This window comes from Salvelinus fontinalis, chromosome 6 (genome assembly GCF_029448725.1).
Source record: "Salvelinus fontinalis isolate EN_2023a chromosome 6, ASM2944872v1, whole genome shotgun sequence".
Classification (NCBI taxonomy): Eukaryota; Metazoa; Chordata; class Actinopteri; order Salmoniformes; family Salmonidae; genus Salvelinus; species Salvelinus fontinalis.
In genome coordinates, this window is record NC_074670.1 from 38,912,224 (window position 1) to 38,939,448 (window position 27,225).

At 44.2% G+C, this 27,225-nt stretch overlaps 1 protein-coding gene across 1 annotated transcript; it reads right to left on the bottom strand.

Moving 5' to 3' along the window:
• Positions 1–2,916: 2,916 nt before the first annotated feature.
• LOC129857808 (transforming growth factor beta-2 proprotein-like) lies at positions 2,917–25,822 on the bottom strand. Its single transcript, XM_055926402.1, has 7 exons — positions 24,380–25,822; positions 9,715–9,878; positions 6,667–6,799; positions 6,437–6,547; positions 5,900–6,068; positions 5,388–5,541; positions 2,917–5,102 (listed from the first exon to the last, which is right to left on the bottom strand). The coding sequence occupies exons 1-7, from the start codon at positions 24,723–24,725 to the stop codon at positions 4,944–4,946; spliced, it is 1,236 nt and encodes a 411-aa protein (XP_055782377.1). The 5' UTR covers positions 24,726–25,822; the 3' UTR covers positions 2,917–4,943.
• Between the last annotated feature and the right edge of the window lie 1,403 nt (positions 25,823–27,225).

Sequence of the window (27,225 nt, forward strand, 5' to 3'; positions counted from 1 at the left end):
TTTCAACTCCCTCCAAAGATTTTATATGGGGTTGATTTTCTATGGGGTTCTTTGTCCTCCAAACACGACGAGTTGAGTTTTTACCAAAAAGTTATATTTTGGTTTCATCTGACCATATGACATTCTCCCAATCTTCTTCTGGATCATCCAAATGGTCTCTAGCAAACTTCAGACGGGCCTGGACATGTACTGGCTTAAGCAGGGGGACACGTCTTGCACTGCAGGATTTGAGTCCCTGGCGGCGTAGTGTGTTACTGATGGTAGGCTTTGTTACTTTGGTCCTAGCACTCTGCAGGTCATTCACTAGGTCCCCCCGTGTGGTTCTGGGATTTTTGCTCACCGCTCTTGTGATCAATTTGACCCCACGGGGTGAGATCTTGCGTGGAGCCCCAGATCGAGGGAGATTATCAGTGGTCTTGTATGTCTTCCATTTCCTAATAATTGCTCCCACAGTTGATTTCCTCAAACCAAGCTGCTTACCTATTGCAGATTCAGTCTTCCCAGCCTGGTGCAGGTCTACAATTTTGTTTCTTGTGTCCTTTGACAGTTCTTTGGTCTTGGCCATAGTGGAGTTTGGAGTGTGACTGTTTGGGGTTGTGGACAGGTGTCTTTTATACTGATAACAAGTTCAAACAGGTGCCATTAATACAGGTAACGAGTGGAGGACAGAGGAGCCTCTTAAAGAAGAAGTTACAGGTCTGTGAGAGCCAGATATCTTACTTGTTTGTAGGTGACCAAATACTTATTTCCACCATAATTTGCAAATAAATTAATAAAAAATCCTACAATGTGATTTTCAGGATTTTTTTTCTCATTTTGTCTGTCATAGTTGAAGTGTACCTATGATGAAAATTACAGGCCTCTCCCATCTTTTTAAGTGGGAGAACTTGCACAATTGGTGGCTGATTAAATACTTTTTTGCCCCACTGTACATTAAGTACTGCAGTGCATATCTTCATGGACTGCACCAGATGTGCCAGTTCTTGCTGTGAGATGTTACCCCACTCTTCCACCAAGGCACCTGCAAGTTCCCGGACATTTCTGGGGGGAATGGTCCTAGCCCTCACCCGCCGATCCAACAGGTCCCAGTCGTGCTCAATGGGATTGAGATCCGGGCTCTTCGCTGGTCATGGCAGAACACTGACATTCCTGTCTTGTATGGAATCACGCACAGAACGAGCAGTATGGCTGGTGGCATTGTCATGTTGGAGGGTCATGTCAGGATGAGCCTGCAGGAAGGGTACCACATAAGGGAGGAGGATGTCTTCCCTGTAACGCACAGTGTTGAGATTGCCTGCAATGACAACAAGCTCAGTCCTATGATGCTGTGACACACCGCCCCAGAACATGACGGACCCTCCACCTCCAAATCGATCCCGCTCCAGAGTACAGGCCTTGGTGTAACGCTCATTCCTTCGACAATAAACGTGAATCCGACCATCACCCCTGGTGAGACAAAACCGTGGTCTGCCACAGTGGTCTGCCACGGCGAGGACGATCAGCTGTCCCATCCTGTCTCCCTGTAGCGCTGTCTTAGGCGTTTCACAGTACGGACATTGCCCTGGCCACATCTGCAGTCCTCATTCCTCCTTGCAGCATGCCTAAGGCACATTCACGCAGATGAGCAGGGACCCTGGGCATCTTTCTTTTGGTGTTTTTCAGAGTCAGTAGAAAGGCCTCTTTAGTGTCCTAAGTTTTCAGAACGTTGACCTTATTTGCCTACCGTCTGTAAGCTGTTAGTGACTTAACGACCGTTCCACAGGTGCATGTTCATTAATTGTTTATGGTTCATTGAACAAGCATGGGAAACTTGATTTCTACGAAATATCTTTGAAAGACAGGGTCCTGAAAAAGGGACGTTTGTTTTTTTGCTGAGTTTATATGCCTCCCTGCTTTTCTGCGCGTGCTCTGAGAACGCGCCCTGGAATACGCGGCCTTGCGGGTGTTGACCTGATTAAAGACCTTTCTCACGTCGCCCTTGCAGAGCGAGCTCACCCAGTCCTCTGGGTCGGTGATGGCCCTCACACCCGGCTCGATATTGTTTTTTTCAAACGTCCCAGTTTTCAAAGCGTGCATAAAATGCATTGAGAATGATGTGTTGAACATTGCAGTCGTGTCCAACGGGGTCATTTGAGAATACAACTGACCCCCCATTGGTTCAGGCTCAGATGATGCCAGAGTCTCGTTGGGTCCAGCAGAGATGTTGAGACATGTTTTATAAGGGGCCAGATGTCTTTAGAGTGGAGCCAGGCACTAGGTTGGCCTAGAGGGTGTGTGCGTGTCTTCCTTAGTTACCACACAGTAAGCCCAGCTATGCCCGGGACCACACTGTCTTTATTTATCTCAGCGGTTACGTAGATATCTGCCATGTCATATTTCTCCCTGGGCAGCCTGCCTGTCTCCCTCTCACTTTCAAGGTGAGAAGCGTCATACCAGAACAAACTGACTCACACCTCCCACATACTTTTAATACTGTTCATAATCCTTCCATCTCTCTTTACTTTCCTGCACCCTATCTGTGCACACACTCCCTCTTTTTCCCTCCTCATCTGCAGACTCCCTTTCGTTCCCTTAGTCAATATCTGGCAGTTACTCTTCTGGAGAGTTATTAAATTCTGGCAAATACTGTAAATGTATATTCATGGAGTACTAACAACGTGCCATTCTAGCTTACCTCCATAGCTTTTCACAGTAAGAAATAGAGAGAGATGCATTCAGTGCTTGTGTTGGAGATGGAAATGACAGCACACTCATGCAACATAAGAAAATCATAATGTTATTGTTTTGCTCAATGGGAGTGTTTTTTGTTGTTGAAACTTCTCTCTCAATGTTTGATCAAATGTTTGTAATATCACGCTTCGTTTAACACAGATTAACAGAAAAAAGAAAAGGCGAATTGTGTTATTCCCTTGTAATTTAAATAATTTATTTACCACTAGAGTACAACAACAATAATGTGTTACAATACATCATAGTGGGTCAACAACAACAAAAACATAATTATCATAAACAACAACAACGAAAAATAATAGCTCTATCATGACAAGATTGGTGCCTCGCTCCTCTTCCTGGTTTTCCAGGAAGTCCACTGGCGCGGGTGCCCAAAGGGGGGTGGGGTTAGGGGCGGGGTGGTGTCACCTACACTTCCTGCTCTAAGTCACATCATCAAAACTCCTCATTTAATAAGGGGGAAGTAACGACTAATAAAAAATAAAAAACAGAATCAAAATAGCGTCAGTGCAATTCTTTGTATCCAACAATTTTTATTCCTACAAAGGACAAAAACCTATGACTGAATAATGGCTTTACACTTTGAGGGAGGCGGGCGAGACGAAGCTTTTCAGATGCAAATGAGCAGATATAACGCTGGTGTCCATAACAACTACTGCACAAATGCAAATATGACCTTTTGACCTCCGACCTAAAGTAATCTCAGACCTAATGGAATGGTCTCAAAGGTTCATGGAGAATCTCTGAACCAGGTCACATCTACTGTCCATTCTCACCTATTGTACCCCTTCTCTCGAATTATCACTACAACACTACTATACCTCCCTAACTAATATACCTCCCCATTCCTATACCACTGCGTCATATAGACAAGGACAACCCTGTTCCAATAAGAACAAACCAACATATCCACAGAAATCTTAAATGTGTGTTTATGGTGACATACCTTGTGTGGTTGATGGAATCACTGTTGGGCTCCCTAAAGCATTCAAGATTCAATGCACAAGGTAAACAGAGCTCAACAGTACTTTGGGAGACTTTTACATTTTTTAAAAATCAAAATGTCAGAACTGTTCATTCCAGCAGTCTGAATATGTTGCCTGCTGCAGGGTTCGGGATGGGTGTGTGCTTTTTTGATGAATATGCCTGTGTGAGGATGAGTCTCTGTTGAAAAGGTAGGCATACTAGGTGTGCTTATTTTCTTTCATTCTGTCTCTCTCTCGCAGTCTCCCCCTTACAGTCTCCGAGCCTCTTTCTGTCTTACGTGGCTGTTACAGCACATATAAACAGCATATGGGATGCGATTATAACACGACTATGTTATAACATATTAGTAAACTGACATTGGGGAGTGGATTCATCCACCACTTCTCGAGAGAGTTGAAAACGCGTTGGGTGCTAACCATAAAACACTGGATTTTAAATAGGCAATACAATTATCAAAAAATCAAAACAAAATATAAAATTACAATAGTTTCAAAAGGATGCAAAACGAGACAAACAAAATCAAGGAGATGGCTTGCTTTGAATGATGAAACCGGGGGGCGGTCGTCTTTGTTTCTCAGACGTATTATTTCACATATAGACACGTATACTTTTTTTCCAGTGTTTGCCGTACTCTTGCGTCTTTGTGTGACAAGTGTGTGATGTGAGGCATGTTAACAGGGCCTTTCTAAACACAAAAACACAGGCACGCCTGTACAAAAGCCACAGCTGTGTGTGTGTGTGTGTGTGTGTGCACATGCGTGTGTGTGTGTGTGTGTGTGTGTGTGTGTGTGTGTGTGTGTGTGTGTGTGTGTGTGTGTGTGTGTGTGTGTGTGTGTGTGTGTGTGCATGGTTGTTTCGGGAGACATGTTTTCTGTACCTAGATCTGCTCAGCACCTTTTCCACTTGTGCTTGTAGGAGATCAAATATGTCTTTACAATAGTGCAGTGATCGTGTGACTGACTGTGTGAATGTATAGTATGTGTTTGTTGATGAATGTGTATATGTACAGTATGTGTATTTGTGTGTGTGTGTACATGTGTGTGTACGTGTGTGTGTGTGTGTGTGTGTGTGTGTGTGTGTGTGTGTGTGTGTGTGTGTGTGTGTGTGTGTGTGTGTGTGTGTGTGTGTGTTTGTGTGTGTGTTTGTGTGACTGAATATGCACGCGTGTATGAATATGTATGACTGAATGTGTGTGTATGCACATGTGTGTTGCCTTGTAACAGTTCCTAGCTGCACTTGCAGGACTTGACGATCATGTTGGAGAGCTGCTCTATCTTGGGGGTCTTGCCGATGTAGTAGAGGATGGTGAGAGGTTCAAGATCCTGAGACACACAGCAGGGCGAAGCTGACGCCTCCGGGTTGATGGTGTTGTACAGACCTAGCACCTGAAGCGAAGAATCACACACAGAGGTCAAGTATGAGGCTTGATGTGGACAAAGGCAATGGTCTTTGACCAGTGCTGCTTGAAACTATGAAAAAAACAAAAAAATAGGAATGAGACGATCTACAGAAGAACTCCACTGCACAACGCTGCCACAATGATCGCTACGCCACACTGCTACTCTCACCACTGCTCTACACTACCACTCTGACCTCTGCTGGCTCTAAACTGTGGATTATTTGGATTATTATCCTGTGGATTATTTAACCTTTGACCCTTGACTTCTCACCTTGGAATGCTGGGTGTCAGCGCTCCATAGATAGGGACAGGCACCGGCGCAGAAGTTAGCGTTGTAACCCTTGGGCTCGTGGATCCACCTCCAGCCCAGATCCTTCTTGAAGTCGATGTAGAGCGACCGCAAGCAGCAGTTATCCTGGACGTTTCTGTGTGTAGGAAGACCGAGAGAGTTAGGAGTGAGGGATGGATACGGTTCTGTGGGAGCCACACGTGTGTGTGTGTTTGTCTGTGTGTGGGGGTGTGTGTGTAAGAGAGTGAATACATGCATAGCTGTGAGCAGAGAGAGTTCTGCAATAAGAACAATTGAGAAGTGTGTGTGTGTCACTGAGAGGGTGAACTGCTGACAGAGAAGGTAACTATTTACTCGGTATGTAAAGTATCTATTAGGTGTGTGTGTGTGTGTATGCGCACATGCTTGTGTGTGTGTTGAGTTCCCGACAGCAGAGTGGTGTCGGGGTCATGTGAGAATCAGTGGGATCAGTAGGGATCAGTATGGGTCAGTACCTGGAGCAGAAGGCAGCGTCCAGGGCTCGTTTGGAGCGGTGGCTCTTGTGCTGGGACTCCAGGCGGTAGGAGGGCAGCAGCATCATGAGCAGGTGTGGAGCCTGGGCGCTGTGGCGCCGCTTCCTATACACCTTCAGGTCTCCGCTGTGGTGGAAGCTGTCATCTATACCTGTCAATCACACACATACATATCATCAATATTCATCATGTTCATACAATGTCAAATCAAGTTAGGGGAAATGTGTGACATTTAAGTGTGACATTTTAAAGTGGAAATGACACATTTTTGAAGTTTAAAAAAAACCTTGAATACACTACAATTTGCATTTCCTGCTGCACAGGAAAATTCTCTGTGACACTTAAACATTTCAGACTTGATTTTCCCAAATGAAAAATGTATCAACCCCTTCAAAACTGTCCATAATAATTCACATTTCCTGTTGCTGCAGGATTCTTTTCCTGCTGTGAGAAACTGGTCAAATTAAGATAGCATCTGTATACCTGTAGAGTAACACACATATACTGTCCAATACATACCTGCAAAGTGGGTTTCCAGCTCCTCACTCTTATTGGGGATGATGTAGTTGTTTGAGGGCACAAACGTGCAGCACGGACAGTGCAAGCTGATCTTGAATCCACTGTTTCTGTCTGGGGGAGATATAGACAGGGTTGTTCATATACAACAGGCCAATGAGATTTCAGCAACATGTACTGTCTGATCAGTGATTCAGTTGTAGTACAGGAGGTAAAAAACCTCTGTGTCCTACCTCTGTGAAGCAACCATTCACTGACTGCCTCTGTCACGTCAAAAGACAGCCACTCCCCCTCCATGCGCGTGCGTACCACCTTGCTGTCGATGTAGCGCTGCGTCGGGGAAGCCAGGTCCTTGTGACTTAAAATCTGTGGAAACACGTCAAGCGCACAATACAAGTCCTATGTATGAGAACAACCTGGAGGGAAATTCTGGTAAGTCCCAGAAGTCGCTCCTGGCTCAGTTACTCGGGTCTAGTAGTGGTCCCCCCTGTCCCCCCCAGTCTCCCAGACTGCTCTCTCCCTGATCGATTGAGCAGGTCTAGGAGGAGCCGAGCTGGGCCGGAAACAGATGCCGGACAGAGCGTTGTTATTCTGCTGTCCTTCATAACCATGTATTGATGTTGGCCATGCTCTCCTTAATGTGAAAAACACTGCTCCTCTACTCCACCACTGTCTGCTACACCACTGAGATCTACTGCTGCTACAGGGAAGCCTGACGAGAGACGCGAGAGAGGGAGGGAGAAGAGGTAGGGGAAAGGCGAGAGAGAGGCAGAGAGAGAGAGAGAGGCAGAGCGAGAGAAAAAGGAGGTTGAGACCAGTCAAAATCTCTGAAAAGTAAGCCTACAGAGACTGTGGCCAATTGCTTACAAACCCTTGAGATGAGAGACAGACATGGGGGGCCCATCGACCTGGATGGTCACTTACTTCAACATATCTAGGCCCTAGCTATCTTTCCTCTAGGCCCTGGTTAGTCTTCACTAGGCCCTGGCGAGTGAACCATCTCAGGGCCCGATCACTCCTCAACAGTCATGGCAAAGAGAAAACCTTCCTAGTAGTTAATGTATAGTATCACTGTATCTCTGAAAAATACATAATTATGATAGGCTCAATTCCACTCTGTATCTGAATGTGTGTGGAACTACACACATCGGCGTAAAGTTTTGGGTGTCCAGTTCATGTACAGCGCGACTTGAATGTATTACTGAAGGTTGTCAGTTGATCTCCTTGGAGAAACTCTCCCTGGTTGTACCGGCTCTATCCGTCCTCCCTCACACGCTTTCAATCGCCTGTGTTCGCGTGAGAAAATCCTTCATGTTGAGCTGTGTTTAGGCCACCTGTCATTCACCCTGGCTGGACATAAACACTACCACGCCCTGGGAAAGGGCTGGTGCCGACGGTCCTACACTGTGTGGAGGTAGTAGACACTGGGCTGGCTGGGCCGGAGCGCAGCCCTCGGAGACTCAGCACCGGGTCTAAATCACCGCTCTGCATTCCACACTCCTCTCTCGACTCACAAATAACGCTGGACTGATCCATGAGCCGCCCGGCTCCCGACACTACTGATTCATACATTTCTAACAGGCCCACGCTGAGCTTCATAATGTGTGTGTGAGTGCACGCATGTACGTAATTTAGTGGTAAGCATTACGTACTTGTGTGAAGTGGTAAAACTTGGGGAATTAAAACAAAAAATAGTATCTTTGTGGAATACCACCATATTGTTATTCATGCTATGTCAAATGTGCTAATAGAGACACAGTATGTATATAGTATGGAGTGGTTGAGTAAAGAATAAAGGAAAATACACACCATAATGTCCATCAGCCGTGCACAGTAAATCACCTGCTGAGTGTCGATGAATGGTGGCGATTGAACATGTAGAATCGTCGGGAAATTAACAGAAAATTACAGCTGTTGTTCTGTGGTCAGAGGTGATAAAATGGCCACTCACTGCTTTTAATTCGCTGGCACGGTCTGTTTTGTCCTTAAGTGGAAATGACACTAGATCCAGCTCAGAGTGGTTCATCAACTAGGTTTTCATCCAATTGGCGAAAGATTTTCATGCAAATATTCTAAAATCCGCATAAAAACAATATGCACATTCTCCCACCGGAGATGTGTTTCCATAAAATGGACTTGTTGTGGATAAAAAGCTGTGCGTGATGACATAGTGCACATGTACCGCATAAAAAAGTTAAATGGGTTTCCAATGCATTTTCAACTCTACTGATGGTTTTCTCACAAAAGATGTTGCGTTATATAGCGAGTGTGCCCACTCTGGTATTGACACATGCGCTCTAGCCAACAGCTCGCAGATACACTGCGGTTAGGCCTATAGCCTACAAAATGAGATTATTATGGACAAAAGAGCAAGATTATTTGTATTTGTCAAACGCCAAGCATCGATGATCACGTCACCAAAATAAGACCCTCGGTATTTATTGGAAAGGAGCATCAAGCTCATCACATTGCACTTACACCAACCTGTGAAGTTCCTCTTAATTGATTTAATCTGTAACCTAATAAATTGCATGCTTTCCTGGACAAGACGTAGTGGGAGTACCACACAACATGTCATCGTGTCACTCCAAGTTTACTTCAATATGATGGTTATTATATCAATATTGGTGAATAAAAGCATTTCCACCGACATTTCTCGCATAATTAATTATACTGACACAAAAAGATGCCAACTTGTCTAGTGTACTTTGTTCAGTCTACATTTGGTAAGTTTACAGAAAATTTTCTGTTTCCATCAGCCTTGTCTTACATTTTTTATCCAACATGTACAGTACTTCACTCACATAAAAAGGTTGGAGTGGCGTCACTACAGACTTAGGTTCGAACCCAGGCTGTATCACAACCGGCCGTGATCGGGAGTCCCATAAGGCGGCGCACAGCGTCGTCCGGGTTAGGGGAGGGTTTGGCCGGGGGGGGGCTTTACTTGGCTCATCACGCTCTAGCGACTCCTTGTGGCGGGCCGGGCGCCTGCAGGCTGACTTCGGATGTCAGTTGAACGGTGTTTCCTCTGACACATTGGTGCAGCTGGTTTCCAGGTTAAGCGGGCGGGTATTAAGAAGTGTGGTTTGGCGGGTCATGTTTCAGAGGACGCATGACTGGACATTTGCCTCCCGAGCACGTTGGGGAGTTTCAGCGATAAGACAAGATCGAAATTGGGGAGAAAAAGGGGGTTAAAAAAAATCTAATACATTTTAAAAAATAAAATAAAAGTTTGGATGGATGGAAACCTGGTTAGAGATGAGGACAGAAGGGAGGTTTACCTGGTACAGCTCAATCCTCTGTTCAGACACACGGGCCTTGGTGTTCTGGAGACGGAAGACGCGTAGCTCAGCCTTGACCAGGTTAGAGGCATTCTTCTCCATGGAGGTCACGTCGAAGGTGAGCCGTCTGTAGTACGGGTTGTAGTGCATGGGAGAGATGACATCTGAAATACAGGAAGGAGGGCGAAGTTTAGCAACACGACTGACGATTGTGTTTGTGTGTGTGTAAAGACAAGATCAATCCAAATGTAATGGCTGACAGTGTGGAAATTCTTCCCTACTTTTACTCTTCCCCAGTTAATTCACTCACTGTGTTCAGTTGAGAGGTCATAAAAAGGCAAAATGACATTCCCTCTCATCTTTGCAACTTCAAAGAATTCTCATAGTTTATGAGAAACCACAGCAGTTATCAAAATGGCTCACACACCAGATTAGAATTGATGCCATTCGCTCTCTTGCAATGTTAAGACACACACATCTCCCTGTCTCTCGCGAGGGTCACTTGGGGGTAATGCTGCAGTTCATATGGTTCCTATAGGAACCCGGTACTATCGTAACACTCACAGAATACTCCCGAACATGTGTGTAGCTCTGTGTAACTATCTGATATGGGATCTGCACAGTAGTACTGTAACACTCACACACAACTCAAAACCATGTGTGGTGGAAGCGTGTGTTTGACAGAAGCTTACACAGTGGAACCGGGTGACACACTTAACATTGACAACACTGTGTGTAGTGGTGCGCCTGACAGCCGTGCTTGGGGGCAGAAAGTAATGCAACACACGTAATGTTGGGAACCATGTGTGCGGTGGTGTGTGTTTGACAGTTCCCTACACCACGGTGTATTAGGAGGCCCGGAGCCTTAAATTGATGGCTGCAACGTTAGGCAGAAGCCCAGGATTAGCCAGCCACCATGGTTTGTTTAAAGAGAGTATACAACCGCAACGACCATCAAGACAGGAGGGAGAGAGAGGAGAGAAACTGCTAAGCAGTTGTACTTGGAGCCGGACCTAAATGGACAACTACAGACAAAATACAATTTACTTTACTCAACACTGAGATAAATTAGTTGAATTATAATAGCTTGCGTGTGTGTGTGGTTTGTATGCGTGTTAAACACAAAGCTGTGACAATGCTCTTGTGTCAGAGGGACCATGGGTGAGGTGGCTGTGTCTAATGTGACCTTTGACCTTCTTAGTGAGATACCCACTCAGGTCTCTCACAGGCACCTACCAAATACCCGTCCCAGCGTCATGTTTCAGAGCAGTTTTTTATCAGTCTATCAATCTTTCTTCTCTCTCTCTGTGTGTTGCGCCAGTGACCAATGGTCTGGGCGCGCCAACACTAACCCTTCTCTGTGTGACCAGAGAGTCAGATGAGCCAAGACTAACTACGCTCTTGCTCGCTTCCTTCCCATCCGTCAACAGAGAAAGTCACACTTCCAAGTCCCAATGGGCCAGCTTAAGGCGGTGTGTAACTTCTTCACAGCAGCGCTGCCTCATGAATGAGGCCGCTGTGCTTAACACAACACTGGCCGCATTGACCGAGGGCACAGGAAATAGTGCAGCTGGACTAACCACAATGAACACACACTCACCTAATGTACAGGTCTGGATATCCATTCGCACACATACAATCTATTTGCATACACTTCAAACAGACATACATACCCCCACCAGACACGCCACAACGTGTTTCTTCATGGTACCCAAACCAAAAACAGATTTAATGCATTGCTCAGTTATGTATAGAGCCATGTCATCGTGGAATGCTCTTCCACCAGATGTTACTTAAGCAAAACGCAAGTTTAGCTTTAAAAATACATTGTGCATCACAGCGCCTCCTCTTTCTAAAGATGTAATTTAACTGTACTGTATTTAAGAATATGAATATGTATATATGAATTGTGTGTAAAATAGTATTTTTTTGGTCTCCACCTGTCTTTCCTATATAACTCTTATTTAATAAAAAAAAAGGTATAATTTAATGTATCTTGTCTATAACTGTTCTGTACTTCGTTATGTATTTGTACGTTTTATGTGGACCCCAGGAATAGTAGCTGCTGCATGTACAGTAGCTACTGGGGATTGTAATAAACTAAACCAAACACACGCAAGCACACACAAAGATACTGTATATCCGTTATGTACACATGGAATGCTCTCTCACACACAACTACTGCACAATAGGTCCTTTCACTCAACAAAACATAAACAGTCAAGCAGACACACACAATACAGTAATACATCCTCAAGTCAACTGGGGAATTCTGGGTGACTCAATAAGCTGGTTGACATGAGGTTCAGTGGCAGAGAGAGTAAGAGAGAGTCAGTCTGACCACGGTAACACTGATTTATACGAACATGACACCAAAAATGATCCACCACAACTGGCGCCGCTGTGGTCTGTCTGTGCGCACTGCACCCGGGCTCATTCAGGGAATTGAGACGCGACGAGGCAGTGGTGATGTCACACATGGAACGGAACACACCAAGCGCAGGCTCCTTGGGAGGGGGTTGGTTAGAGGGGCTGCACTTTACTTTCCTTAACCAGACCAAGGCCTCCTTTCTTCCCCCTTTCCTCCCAGAGGGGAGCCTGATGTCACATGAGAGCTGTCACACACAGCGAATAAACAGCCCCCCTGATCCCTCTCATCGTTCCCTTCATTACTCATCACTTCCATGACATTACAGGCCAATGACAAAATAGTTAGGCATGTGCTGCTGGGAGAAAAATACTATACTGCCCCCATGTATATTCAGAAGCCAAGCAATGATTGTCATGGACTTTTCAAAAATAAACAACAAGCACATAGTTTTATTTCTTATCACATATTTCAATCAGGCAAGTCAGTTATGTGGCAAGTCACATACAAGAAACTGAAGGAGGAAAAAAAGCTGGGCTTATCTTTCAGGGATCACACTGTTTCATAATAATACACCATGAATTTCTTCCTGTGCGGGGAGGAAGAACCCTGTCCTGGGATACTTCAAACATCAGCTTATAACATTTATTCATAACAACCTTTGGAAACATACAGTGCATTCGGAAAGTATTCAGACCCCTTGACTTTTCCCTCATTTTGTTACGTTTTAGCCTTATTCTAAAATGGATTCTAAAATATATAATAATCAGCAATCTACACACAATAGCCCATAATGACAAAGAGAAAACAGGAATTGTCTGTCGAAGGAATTGTCCGTAGAGCTCCGAGACAGGATTGCGTCGAGGCACAGATCTGGGGAAGGGTACCAAAAAATGTCTGCAGCATTGAAGGTCCCAAAAACACAGTGGCCTCCATCATTCTTAAATGGATGAAGTTTGGAACCACCAAGACTCTTCCTAGAGCTGGCCACCTGGCCAAACTGAGCAATCAGGGGAGAAGGACCTTGGTCAGGGAGGTGACAAAGAACCCGATGGCCACTCTGACAGAGCTCTAGAGTTCCTCTGCGGAGATGGGAGAACCTTCCAGAAGGACAACCATATCTGTAGCACTCCACCATTTAGGCCTTTATGGTAGAGTGGCCAGACGGAAACCACTCCTCAGAAAAAAAAGGCACATGACAGCCGACTTGGAGTTTGCCAAAAGGCACCGTATAGACTCTCAGACCATGAGAATCAAGTTTATATGGAGATTCAACTCTTGTTTATATCAAGATTCAACTCTTGGTCCTGAATTCCAAGCGTCACGTCTGGAGGAAACCTGTCACCATTCCTACGGTGAAGCATGATGGTGGTGGCATCATGCTGTGGGGGTGTTTTTCAGTGTCAACGACTGGGAGACTAGCTCGGATTGAGGCAAAGATACCGACGCAAAGTACAGAGCGATCCTTGATGAAAACCTGCTCCAGAGTGCTCAGGACCACAGACTGGGATGAAGGTTCACCTTCCAACAGGACAACGACCCTAAGCACACAGACAAGACATCGCAGGAGTGGCTTCGGGACAAGTCTCTGAATGTCCTTGAGTCGCCCAGCCAGAGCCTGGACTTGACCCCGATAGAACATCTCTGGAGAGACCTGAAAATAGTGGTGCAGCAAAGCTCCCCATCCAACCTGACAAAGCTTGAGAATATCTGCAGTGAAGAATGGGGAAAAACTCCCAAATACAGGTGTGCCAAGCTTGTAGCGTCATACTCAAGAAGACTCGAGACTGTAATTGCTGCCAAAGGTGATTCAACAAAGTACTGAGCAAAGGGTCTGAATACTTATGTAAATGTGATATTATATATATTTTTTCTTCTAAAAAAACGTTTTTGCTTTGTCATTATGAGGTATTGTATGTAGATTGATGAGGGGGAAAAAACAATTCAATACATTTTAGAATAAAGCTATAAACTAATAAAATGTGGAAGCAGTCAAGGGGTCTGAATACTTTCCGAAGGCACTGTATATACCTGCTCACCGAACATCTCATTCCAAAATCATGGGCATTAATATGCTCTCCTCACAAGTGGAGTCCTATAGAGTAGTGGTTCCCAAACTCTGGCGTCAGCAGAGGGTTCGCGGGGGTCCACCCCCTCTCACAATATACAGCTCTGCAAAAAATTAAGAGACCACTGCAAAATTATCAGTTTCTCTGGTTTTACTATTTATAGGTATGTGTTTGGGTAAAAATACAATTTTTGTTTTATTCTATAAACTACTGACAACATTTCTCCCAAATCCCCCCCCCCCCCCCCCCCAAATATTGTAATTTAGATCATTTAGTTGCAGAAAATGACAACTGGTCAAATTAACAAAAAAAGATGCAGTGTTGTCAGACCTCAAATAATGCAAAGAAAATATGTTGACTAGCGTTTATCTTGGGGGAATTACATTAAATATGCATCTTTCCCACGGCTCCAGAGCCGGGAGGACTGTGAACTGCTTAATGTCTGCTGTGCAGTTATCTAAACAGCAGAGTCACAGGGACCTGTGCCAACCAATGGAACCCCTCCCAGCGTCCTTCACTCCTCACACTGTCACTGACCTCCACTGACCCTACACACACTTCCTGCACCCTGGCTCCACCCCCTTGCTTCCTGTCCCCAGAGCAGTTCCAGAACTGCAGCCAGCATCATCTTTGTCTTTTAATGCACTCCAGACATGCAGGTTTTATAAAGTACACCGTGGTGTGTGTGTGTTGCCCAAACTCTCTCAGTTTATACTGTAATGACACTAAAACTGCCCTTAATTGCAGACTGTTTGTCAAATAGTGATGTGTCAAGCTGTGTCTGACTTCTACTTTAGAGAGCGACATTAAGGAGAGGTTTTTTACATGAAAGGGACTTTATGGTGCTTGGCACAGGTCAGTGAAACACCTGAAGTGGGCAAACGTTTGACCTTCGAGAAAGGAAAAAACTATTTAAGGCCGAACTGTTAAATTTGGACTAGGTCTGTGCTGGTTTCGGCTGAGCCCACTGCTCCAGCAGCACTTGACTTTGACTCCTTTTGCTAAAGGTCAGCCAATAAAAATGTCTGCACAGTTTTTACTTAGGATCTACACACTATTTTAAAATCTCATTCAACAAGCTCTTTCGTCTCCTTAACTGAAGACAACTTGATTTTTCCTGTCCTCACTCCCTGATAATAAAGAGTGAAAATCATTGAGAAACAGCTGAAGAGTGCCTACAAAAGTTTAAATACCTAACTCACAAGGTTCTGCTCTGGAGAAAACTTGCCTGGTCCCAGATCTGTGTTTGCTGTCTTGCCAATGATCACTGTCATGCCAAACATTTAGCATGACAACAACCCAAAGTTAGCTATACAGCACAAGCAGATCTGGGACCAGGCTAAAAATTGCAGTTTCAATAAAAACCTGTGATACTATCACAGGCTATTAGGATTTCATAACAACACCTGCAAGTGTTTTTGCAGATAAATTGGCATGGTGCATGCAAACACAGTCTCACACACACACGCACACGCACACGCACACACACACACACACACACACACACACACACACACACACACACACACACACACACACACACACACACACACAGAGGGGGATATTACAGGGTGTTTTGTGTAATATTAAAACATTTGAGTTGCCTGGAGACCTTTATGGCATAACATGTGGCTTTAATAAAATATGACATTAAGTGGTATATATTTTACGAGGAGACATTCATTTTCTTTATTGTTGGAATGGTCCTACAAGCCATGAATTACCAGGAAAATATCAAAATGTTTGTTCAGATTTCCCAAAAGTCTGATATATGACTTTGTAAAATTACTGGATGCAACTGTTTGCTACCTCAGAGTCATTTTCACCATTTGAAAATGGAAATTGAGACCAAATATTGGTTTGCAGGGCCGAGATACCGGGACAGACCGAAGGGAAAATTATTTGACCTACTTTGGAGCATTTCTCACTTCTGTAAGACATGCTCTCAGATTCCCCAGGCTTACTCTATGGATGGACAGTCTGTTCTCTCTCACACACACTGGACCGGCAAGTGGTACCGATGCACCAAGTCGGGAACCAACAGGACACTGAACAGCTTCTACCAGGAGTAGCCATAAGACTACTAAATAGTTAACCAAATAGCTACCCAGACTATCTCAGGACTTTACAGTGCGACCATTTACTCACATATGTGCCCAAACATTTTTTCTGTGCGACCTAATTTTTTTTATCTATTTGCCTTAAATATTTAACATTGTGCTTCAACATTTCTTTGTGTCCGCCTACATTTTCCCACTTTTTTTTGTAAAAAAAAGTCCGCGTAGAATATCTGCATTTGCAGTATCTGCATTTGACCCTCTTGCACAAACTCTTTTGACTCATCAAATACGCTGCTGCTGTTTATTATCTATCCTGTTGCCTAGTCATTTTACCCCTACCTATATGTACATACAGTTCATTCAGGAACTATTCAGACCACTTGACTTTTTGAAAATGTTGTTCCGTTACAGCCTTATTCTAAAACGGATTAAATAGTTTTTTCCCCCTCATCAATCCACACACAATACCCAAAATGTATTACAAAGAAAAAACTGAAATATCACATTTACATAAGTATTCAGACCCTTTACTCAATACTTTGTTGAAGCACCTTTGACAGCAATTACAGCCTTGACTCTTCTTGGGTATGATGCTACAAGCATGGCACACCTGTATTTGGGGAGTTTCTCCTATTCTTCTCTGCAGATCCTCTCAAGCTGTGTCAGGTTGGATGGGGAGCGCCGCTGAACTGCTATTTTTAGGTCTCCCCAGAGATGTTCGATCAGGTTCAAGTCCAGGCTCTGGCTGCGCCACTCAAGGACATTCAGCGACTTGTCTCGAAGCCACTCCTGTCGTTATCCAGTTGAAAGTCTTGGTGGTGGTGGAGTCTTGGTGGTTCCAAACTTCTTCCATTTAAGAATGATGGAGGCGACTTTGTTCTTGGGGACCTTCAATGCTGCAGACATTTTTTGGTACCCTTCCCCAGATCTGTGCCTCGACACAATCCTGTCTTGGAGCTCTACGGACAATTCCTTAGACCTCATGGCTTGGTTAAAACATTATCTAAAAACCTGTCTTTGCTTTGTCATTATGGGCTATCGTGTATAGATTGATGAGGAAAATGTTTTATTTAATCCATTTTAGAATAAGGCTGTAACGTAACGAAATGTGGAAAAACGGAAGTGGTCTAAATACTTTCCGAATGCACTGTATCTACCGCAATTACCTTGTACCCCCGCACATCAACTCGGTACTGGTACCCCGTGTATATAGCCAAGTTGTTGTTACTCATTGTGTATTTATTCCTTGTCTTATTATTTCTTCTATATTTTTCTCTCTGAATTGTTGGGAAGGGCCCGTAAGTAACCATTTCACTGTTAGTCTACACCTGTTGTTTTACGAAGCATGTGACAAATAAAATGTTATTTGAGATGAGGAGACGTGGAGAGGAGAGAGAAGATAGAAGGGAGGAATGCAAAGGTGAGCGGGAGAGGGGGAGAGACAGATCCTGTGTGGAATCAAGACGACCATCTGAGGATGAAAAAAAAGGCATGAGCAATGACAAAGGAGAGAAATATTTGTCAAGAAAAGGTAACGAAGAGGTCGAGGAAAGGAGAGGAGAGGAAAGGAGAGAGGAGAGGTAAAGTCGACTGGCTGAGAAAGTCAAACTTGACAGATGGAATAGGAGAACAACGAGACAGCGATAAAGAGAGAAGTCGAGAAGGAAACAGGGACAGACAAACAGGAGATCACAGAGGAAAGAGTGGGGGGAGAGTGAGAGTAAAGGGGAAAAAGACGACAGAAAGTGAGAGAGAGAGAGGGAATGTGAGACGGAAGAGAGCTCCCGCCTGTCTCGTTCCCTGCAGACGCCTCCGCCCAGCCACTCACCTGCCAATAGCAAATTGAAAACAACTCTGCACATAATCCCTGGGAACTAAAAATACCCGGTGCTTTGAAGCCCCTTCCACGAAGGCCTGTCAGTCTCCAAAGGCCTCTATCCCAGCAACAGACCAACACACTCACACAGAAATGTATATAAACACATACACAGAAACACACAGAGAGAGAGAGAGAGAGAGAGAGAGAGAGAGAGAAAGAGAGAGACTCAGATGAGAGGGGCTTTTGGGCTTCAGCCACCAGTCAGACACATGGTCCCTCTCCACTGTTGCTGTATGGCAACCAGAAAACAAGCAAACTAGGTAGCAGCATAACAGAGCAGCGATGGAGAAAGACGAGGAGAGATAGTGTAAGAGAGATATATAGAGAAAGGGGGAAGGAGAGAGATACCTCATGGCGGTGTGTGTATGTTTGTGTTTGTGTTTAAATGTGTGTGTATGAGAGAGAGAGAGCGAGAGAGAGCAAAAGAGAGCGAGAGAGGGCGAGCAAGAGAGGGCGAGCAAGAGAGCGAGGGTGTGCATGCATGCTGGGTAGCAGTGGCCTGGTCCAAACTCAGTGGGAGAATACCTCACCTCATTAATCGCTGAATACATAAACCTTCGGAACACTATGACACACACAGCAATACACTATCCTCTGCTCGGCGATTGCGTAACATTACAAACCGCAATCACACATTCAACAGTCCCATAAAACGTGCCTCTCTGCAGGACACATTCACTAAACTGCCCTCCACTAACAGCAGAACTAGCTCTCACTCCCTCCTACTACTCTCATGTTAGAGTATCACCTTACACGGGAACCTGCCCCATTGTTGTAAACAACGCGAAAAGTTGTCGGAGAAACAGCTGTTATTCTTTTGCTTACTCTTTCTCTCTCTTGCCACGGTATATTTTTTAAATCTTTCCCTCGGTTATGCAATGCTGCTTGGCCACGGTTGTCCTCCAGTTCAAATGGCAGCAGCGTCCAGGTCTTGCGTAAGTCTAGCGGAGGATCGAGCCCCATTCTCAACAACAATCCCACAGTGCTGCTGCTGCTGATACCTCCTGGCTCTCTGTCTCTCCCTCTCCCTCTCTCTCTGCCTCTCGAAGAACACCAGTGAGACATCAACAGGGTGCACAACGGCAGAGAAACGGACACTGACAAAGACCTACTGCAGATACCCCAGTCAAAGAACTACACAACACCAAGGCTACGTGGCATTATGATTCCATATCCAACACAGTTTCATTATGATAGAACTCAGCTCCGTGACACAGCAACAACATAGCCACCAGTATAAAGAAAGACAGGATTACGTATCACAGCCATATACCTGAAACAGGGATACTGGGGAAACACTTTGACTATGGGAGTTGCTTTCAGACAATATCCCTTCAAGACTGATGTGCAATTGCTTGAGGTACAGTGGCACCAAACCCAAGAAAATCACTCTCCCTTGAAACAGCTTGGTGAAAGTCAGATGCAGCTAATAATAGTGGCAAACACAGCGTGAGCGCGAGGCTTCGTCTCGCCCACAAATAGTTCAAACGGGCCCGCTCTCCACAGTGTGTTTGTCTCCATCTGTTTGGCTGTTGTTTGTACAGCCCTCTCCTCACGAAGCAGCAACACACGCACGAACGCACATGCGGACACACGCGCCACAAGACCATGGTATTTACCGAAGTTCAGGGGAGATAGGCAAGAATGTTCACTTAAACTAACTAAACACAATCCATCACACACATCGAGCCACACCAGGCTCAACACACACAAGGCTTTCAACATACTGAGCTAACACATCCGAACACACAAACACCAGCAGTCAAACAGAAACTAACAAAGATGCTGATATTATAGAAAAGGCCCAATGCAGTCAAAAACTAGATTTGCCTGTATTTCATATTTCTGCACTATGAGGGAATAATACTGTGAAAAAGTGCAAATGATGACAACGCTCTTTTAGTGTAAGAGCTGTTCAAAAAACTGCCTGAAATTTCTGCCTGTTTTGGTGGGATGGAGTTTTGACCTGCCTGGTGACATCACCAGGCGTTAAATTAGTTAATAGACCAATAAGAAAGAGAGTTCCAAACCTCTCTGTCAATAACAGCTCGTTTTCCACCCTCCCCACTCAGACCACTCCCAGACAGTCCTAGAGAAAATCTTGCTTGAGAAATTGCTCTTTGCTGAGAAGCTATTTTTGTTTATTTTTGACCATTTTAATTGAAACCAATCTTAATTGTTACCCAAAAATGATTTGATATTGAGATAAAAACAGCTACATTGGACCGTTAGCATACTAGACAGGCACACAGACAAGAACACAAGCACATACAGTACCAGTAAAAAGTTTGGACACACCTACTCATTCTTTATTTGTACAATTTTCTACATTGTAGAATAGTAGTGAAGACATCAAAACTATGAAATAACACATATGGATTCATGTAGTAAACAAACAAGTGTTATGACAGCTTTACACACTCTTGGCATTCTCTCAACCAGATTCATGAGATAGTCACCTGGAATGTATTTCAATTAACAGGTGTGCCTTGTTAAAAGTTAATTTATGGAATTTATTTCCTTCTTAATGTGTTTGAGCCAATCAGTTGTGTTGTGATAAGGTAGGGGTGGTATAAAGAAGATACAAATAAAGAAAAACCTTTGAATGAGTAGGTGTGTCCAAACTTTTGACTGGTATTGTACATGCTTGAATGCACACAAGCACACATGTAACACTAACACGGGCGGACACACACACATGCATGCACACAATACACACCATTAAATCTTAATACAGGCAGTGCTATTCATAAATGTGCATTTGTCTTTAAGTCCTATGTAAGTCTGACACTCTCTGCTTCCCAATACAAGTGACACATCCTTCCTGCAGACAGTTTAAAAAGCTGATTAGAAGTAATTCTGTAACTCAAACACTTGACACAAACACACTGGGCTTTTCTAAAGTGATTCAAACTTGCCATAATGCATTTTATTTTAACCATGTAAAGTTTAATGTTCAGAACCTGTTCGAAGTGTCATGTGTTATCGAAAGGCTAGGTAATTAGTGCTCCATTGAATCGTCACTACTAGATAAAGGCAGAATCAACATGCGGTCTCTATTTACATTGGTACAACAGGTAGATACTTTCCACAGACTGTGTTAGCTCCTTAACAGCTGACTTCTCTTAAAACACTGAAATGTTTGCCCAACAACGTCTCATAAATTGGAAATAAGTCAAGTTATTTGCTGTGAGTAGAATATATCAATGTCTAATGCATTGAGTGTAGTTTAGATAGTGTCGTAAATTGCACTACACTACGTACAATGTACGCTTCTATTCTACAATGTACATTTCCAAAGTTAACATGAATGTAAATCAAATGCTATAGTTTAATACAAACACTCCCAGTGATATGACTAAAATCATGGGAGGAGTAGGCTGCTCTGAACGACGATTGCACTTCTATATTGAACAAAAATATAAATACAACATGTAAAGTGTTGATCCCATGTTTCATGAGCTGAAATAAAAGATGCTGTGTACATGACATCATCTAAATCCCATTTTATAAAAGCAAGCAACACATATAGTTTAAACATACATACACAAATCATAAAGACAGCTTAGTGTAATACACAAACCATGTGCCACAGTAAAGGGAATGGCAAAACTATCCCCCAACAGACACACACACACACACACACACACACACACACACACACACACACACACACACACACACACACACACACACACACACACACACACACACACACACACACACACACACACACACACACACACACACACACACACACACTAGGGTCACTGTGTTCCTGGAAGCCTCTAGTCCACAGGAGAGCTATAACACACTGGAGACATACAATAACTTAGAGAGTAAGCAGGGCTATGCTAAACAAGCATTTATGTATAGGGCAATGAGGGCATGCTAACAGGCCAATGTACAGTCCATTATGAACGAGACTAATGCAGCATCATGAGAGACTGTCCCATGACATAGCCTAGGTGACAAGGTTGAAAAACACGCAGCAAGCACACATGCAGGCAATGCATGCAGCACGCACACACACATACGAGATTGGGAAAGGGGGGGGGGGGGGGTGAGAGAAGGCAAACATTGGGAAGAGTTTAATTGGGGGCTAATGAGTATCAATGAGGGGCAAAAATGAGTGGGGAGATGAGAAAAAGAGAGGACGAGATTGGGATGGGGGAAGGATAGGTTCTCTTTCTACCAACCACTCCACAGCCCAGCATCAGTGGGTCTCCAGCTGGAATTTTCCATGGAGCAAGTGGCAGAGCAGAGCCCAGGGCAGCATTCAGTATTATATGTACAATGCCTGCTTGCTGGTTTAAATAGTGCACTGTGGGCCCTGCCAGGCTTCTCTCTCTGCCCCCACTATGCCCTCCCCAAACCCCAGCCATCTCCCCCCTGATCCGGCCGACTCCTCCCCTCCACAGCCCATCCTCTCCCCCTTTTAGTGGGAGTTACAGTGCCGTGGTGCCCCGCAGTGCTGCCTCTGAGGACTTCCTGGCGCCCTACCAAATAAGGTTGATACCCTTGTGCGTTTGTGTGCATTACTAGCTGGCAAAGACATTCACACGTTGACACTGGATTACACACACACACACACACACACACACACACACACACACACACACACACACACACACACACACACACACACACACACACACACACACACACACACACACACACACACTGTCAACTGTTAAAAAAAGAGCCACCTGTATCGTCTTTGGCTGTGCACTATGGGACTAACAACTGGTGGTTTGACTCCCTCTCCCTCGTCTCTCTCTTTGTCATCTTTCTTCCCAGGAGCTAGAGTGGAGCAGTGTCAGAAGTGAAAATCAAAAAGGATAAATTAAAAAATAATCAGTTTTTTTTCTCTGGATGTTGACTCAGGATTATTAATACCCTAAACATGCCTTCCTGACTGCCCTTGGCACATTGCCTGATCTCTTCATATTTAGGGTATTTATACAACGGGCAGGGCCAAGGATAATATTTAATGCAAAATATACTTTGGGGGCATATAAAATATCTCCTAATTAATGGCACAATAGCAGTGTTCAATAGTATTATTGTGTTTAGACAACCATAACTTTGAAAATATGAAGGACTATGTAAAAATGTAGTTATTAACACAGTGGTTAATTACTTGCAAGCATTGGGGGGGGTAAAAGCAACTTTAAATTAGGTAATTGTAGTGACTCTGGGAGGCCAGGTTTAGCAGTCCCAGACCCCTATTAATCCAATCCAATTTGGGAGTGTAGGTCACACAAAACACACACACACCATTCTCTCAATATCACCCCCTGCCCCCGGAGACGAAAGGAATAAAACTTGATATCTCAAAACTGTTCTGACAATATATTAGATTGCCCTCCTCTTGATGCTTTATAGCAGTCAGAGAAAACAGGACTTCAGAGGCGTCCACTGAGAATAAGAGGTTGTCACTGATATAATCCACTCTGTCAATGTGATATAAATACTCATAGGCCTCTCTATGTGTTAATGAGTCATTTGCCATTGGTGCTCACCCTGTCCCTATCTACACAGCAGCTCCAGACTGGAGAGACTCAGGCAAGGACACGCTGAATTAACATAAAATTTGGGAAAACTTTCGTGTTAAGTTACAAATGTACTCACATACGCAATACAAGGTACTCCTTCTTTAGAGTGTAAGTCTTGGATCAGTGTTTCATTGTAGTCTGTTTCTACTACCTCATAACTATGCAATAACACATTGTCAAGCCGGTGCCGGGAGTCAGCCTAGAAGGAAATCGATCTCACGAGAAGTTCATGTCAGGCAACTTCTTTCGATGACCGCTCTAGCAGCACAGGCCCGCATTATCGTTGTTTTACCTGCCTGGATGCAACAGTGCCAGGAATAGTTTATAATAGTTTCCACAAACACACATGATGACATACATAAAGGGATGGCGATCTTTGAATACTTTGCAGATAATAATACTACCCACTGGGCAAAAACGTCTCCACGTCATTTCAACCCCAAAACTCACAGTGGAAAACTGCAGTCATCCAACTTTTAACCTAAATCCAATGACATGGTGACATGTTTTGTTGATTTCACTTTAGTTGACAACTCAACCAAATGTAGATCAAAACTATACATTGAACTGACTTCTGTGCCCAGTGGGTAATTCCCTGTTATTGGACCTTTTAAATTATGCCTTTAACCATAACATTACACATGTGCGCAGGCGCTCTGGCACGTATTCAGGCGCGCACACAAACACACACACACACACACACACACACACACACACACACACACACTTACTCTCAGAGGGGTAGGGGGGTTGCATGTCGATTTTGTGAACCTCTTTTGCATAGTACTCCTCCTCGCTTCGTTGGCGCTCACACGTTGCTGCCCGTTCGTTGGCTTTCTCCTGCAACAGGTCCCTCGTGCTGTTATAGATGGCGATGATATCCCGCGACACCTCCTCTGGCTTGGGGTATGTCTCCGGGGGGCTCGTGAGCTTCAGCTTGCTCAGTATCTGTCCCCGGATGGCTTCTATGCGCTTTTTCATAAACTGATCCATGTCCAGCGTACTGCATGTAGACAAACTGACGGCCACAGTGGCTAAATCCAAGGTCAGGAGAAGACTTAAAACGCAGTAGTTCATTGTGAACTCTAAAAGTAGACTACAGCAGCGTCTTGAAATATTGACAAAAAAATTATAAAGCGGCCTTGGAAAGGGAATTTAGATATAACAGTAAAAGGCAATATAAACATGAAAAAAAAGCCAAAATATTGGATTTCTTTTACAACTAAATATAGGCCTACACACTTAACTACTTGTAGCCTAAATATTGGGAAACGTGGTCGTTTTGTGATCCCAGTTTCAGCACAGTATTTCAAATTGTACCTGGACATCCATTTAACAACCATGGAAGGGAAATAATCTGTAAAATCCGTTATACGGGCAGCGGGGAGCAGACAGCAGCAGTAGACTATGTATATTACCAATCACTTCACAATAAACACATACTAAACGCGTGTAAAGTTACAATTGTCCAAACAAAAAGACCGAATTGTGGCCATTAAATGGCAACCAAAGTTCAATACAAAAACCTTGAAGTAAAACAAACTACAACCAGCTAGCTCGCTATCTCCAGCTGTACAGAACAGACGTGTAGCCTGTGGGTTAGCGCACACCTCCACCGCATCAGAGCGCTGCGAGCTTTCCAACGGTGGCCAGTAACGCGCTCAGCACAAGTCCGTCTTTGATTTCTCTATCTCAAGATCAAGATGGGCTTCGCTGAGCAGTTGCATCGCGGTTCTTGACAGAAGAACATTCAACAGTGCAAAAATCCACCCGTCCTGGTACTCGCAAGGTGTCGTCTCGAGGAGATATAACCTATTAAAGTTGTTATAACGCATGTGTTGGGTCAATATAAATGGAGAAAGTGCGGGATTATTTAAATCAAAAGTATGGCAAGTACGTTGAAGTATAAAGATAATAATTCCTTTTAATACAATGGTAAACCGTTGACGCGTTCCTCCATCCCTTCTTGCTGGAAATCGGTCCACAGAGCTGATGTTGCCAGTGGCACAACAGCATGCGGCCGGTTGTAGAGGGATATTTATAAGACTTACTTAACCACGTGCTCCCCCTTCTTCAAATTGATGTTGTGGTCGTCACTTTCAGACCGGGGGACTCCTTCAACTTCAGGTTACGAGACGATTTATTGTAACGAGTGTTTAGTGTGCCCATCCGGACAGTGCAGACAGTGCAGCGGGTAATGTCCCTGCGCGCAACCACGGGGTCCTAACGCCAGATGTTTAATTTGGCGTCCACTAGCTAAATAACCATATTCACAAGTACGGTGTAAAACACACACTTATTTTGCTACCGCATTACGCAATGGACAAAGTAGACCAGAAATATTTTAAGATTCGAGTTGGGATGGCTCGAAAGAAACATATTGCAGATGAAAACTCAGAAAATACAAGAACATACAATTTAGCTTCCTGAGAAATGATATGAACTGGATAAATAAATTATATAGGCTGATTTGATTTGTGGGCTCTGGGTAAGCCTTTTCATTTCTCAATCCTCCTCAATAACATGACAGATGTTGGCAAGAATACTGCTTCCCGTAGGTTTAAATAACTTCAATATAAAACAACATCACTACTACAAGTTGTTATTTTTTATGCCCATTCTTTTTAAAACCCTTTATCCAGCTCTTAAATGGGGGATGTTTAGAATGGTTCCCCCCTGGGTCTTTGTCAGGGAGTGGTACATTACAGCTCTCTCTTCATCCCTGCACCTGTCTTAGGGGGACTGTACCATGTCAGCCATGAGAGTCCATGGACATTCCCGCATCCACTCTATTTTTCTATTTTCTTGTATTCTCACTCTCACAGTCATAATGCACCAGGTTGATTTACATTTACGCCCCCAAGAAAATCCCACTGTTTTCATCCTTTGCCAAGGCTTTTTTCCTGTCTCTGCTAAAACCTCCCTCTCTCACCCTGCCTCCACACCTCCAACACCACTCCACTCCACCCAAACCAAAGCCTGCAATTCATCAGCCGTGACAGGCTCTCAGAAACTCTCAGAGCTCAGCCTTACTGGTGTAAACCAGATGTCACTAAATCAGTACCCACACAGACATCTTAGGCCAACAAGAGGTGTGAGTGTGTGTGTAAGGTGCATGGAAAGTAGAGGTAGATATCGCACACAGGGAGGGCAGTTCCTGCATGTCCTCTCCAACACCTGCTCACTGTGTTGAAGACACCATGACCCCAGTCAGTGTATACGGTACAGTAACAAAGACAGAACACCATTATTACTTTAAGCCCTCTAAACATATGTAGTGAGTGACCCTGTCATGTTTAATCCCCTTCTGCACCTGCAGATACCCCTATATCATTCCTTTACACCCAGTGAACCTGTATTAGTAACTCCTGCTCTACAATCCCTGTACACCGGCTCAGGAAAACCCTTGGGTCGTGTTCATTTAGGCATACTGACAAAATGATGGAAAACAAAAACAAGTGCGTCTTATTGGGCAAATTCAGGAAGTGCCTTGCTGATTACCTACACTTTCTTCCATTCTGTGCCTAATGAACATGGCCCAGGTTAGAGCAACAAAGGGACAGCTGGACCGAATAAA

Coding starts and splice junctions, on each gene's coding strand:
- LOC129857808 (XM_055926402.1), bottom strand. CDS start 24,725: ATGAACTACTGCGTTTTAAGTCTTCTCCTGACCTTGGATTTAGCCACT. Junction 6,800..9,714: donor AGAGGATTGAGCTGTACCAG/GTAAACCTCCCT, acceptor GTGTTTCCACAG/ATTTTAAGTCACAAGGACCT. Junction 6,548..6,666: donor TGAATGGTTGCTTCACAGAG/GTAGGACACAGA, acceptor TATCTCCCCCAG/ACAGAAACAGTGGATTCAAG.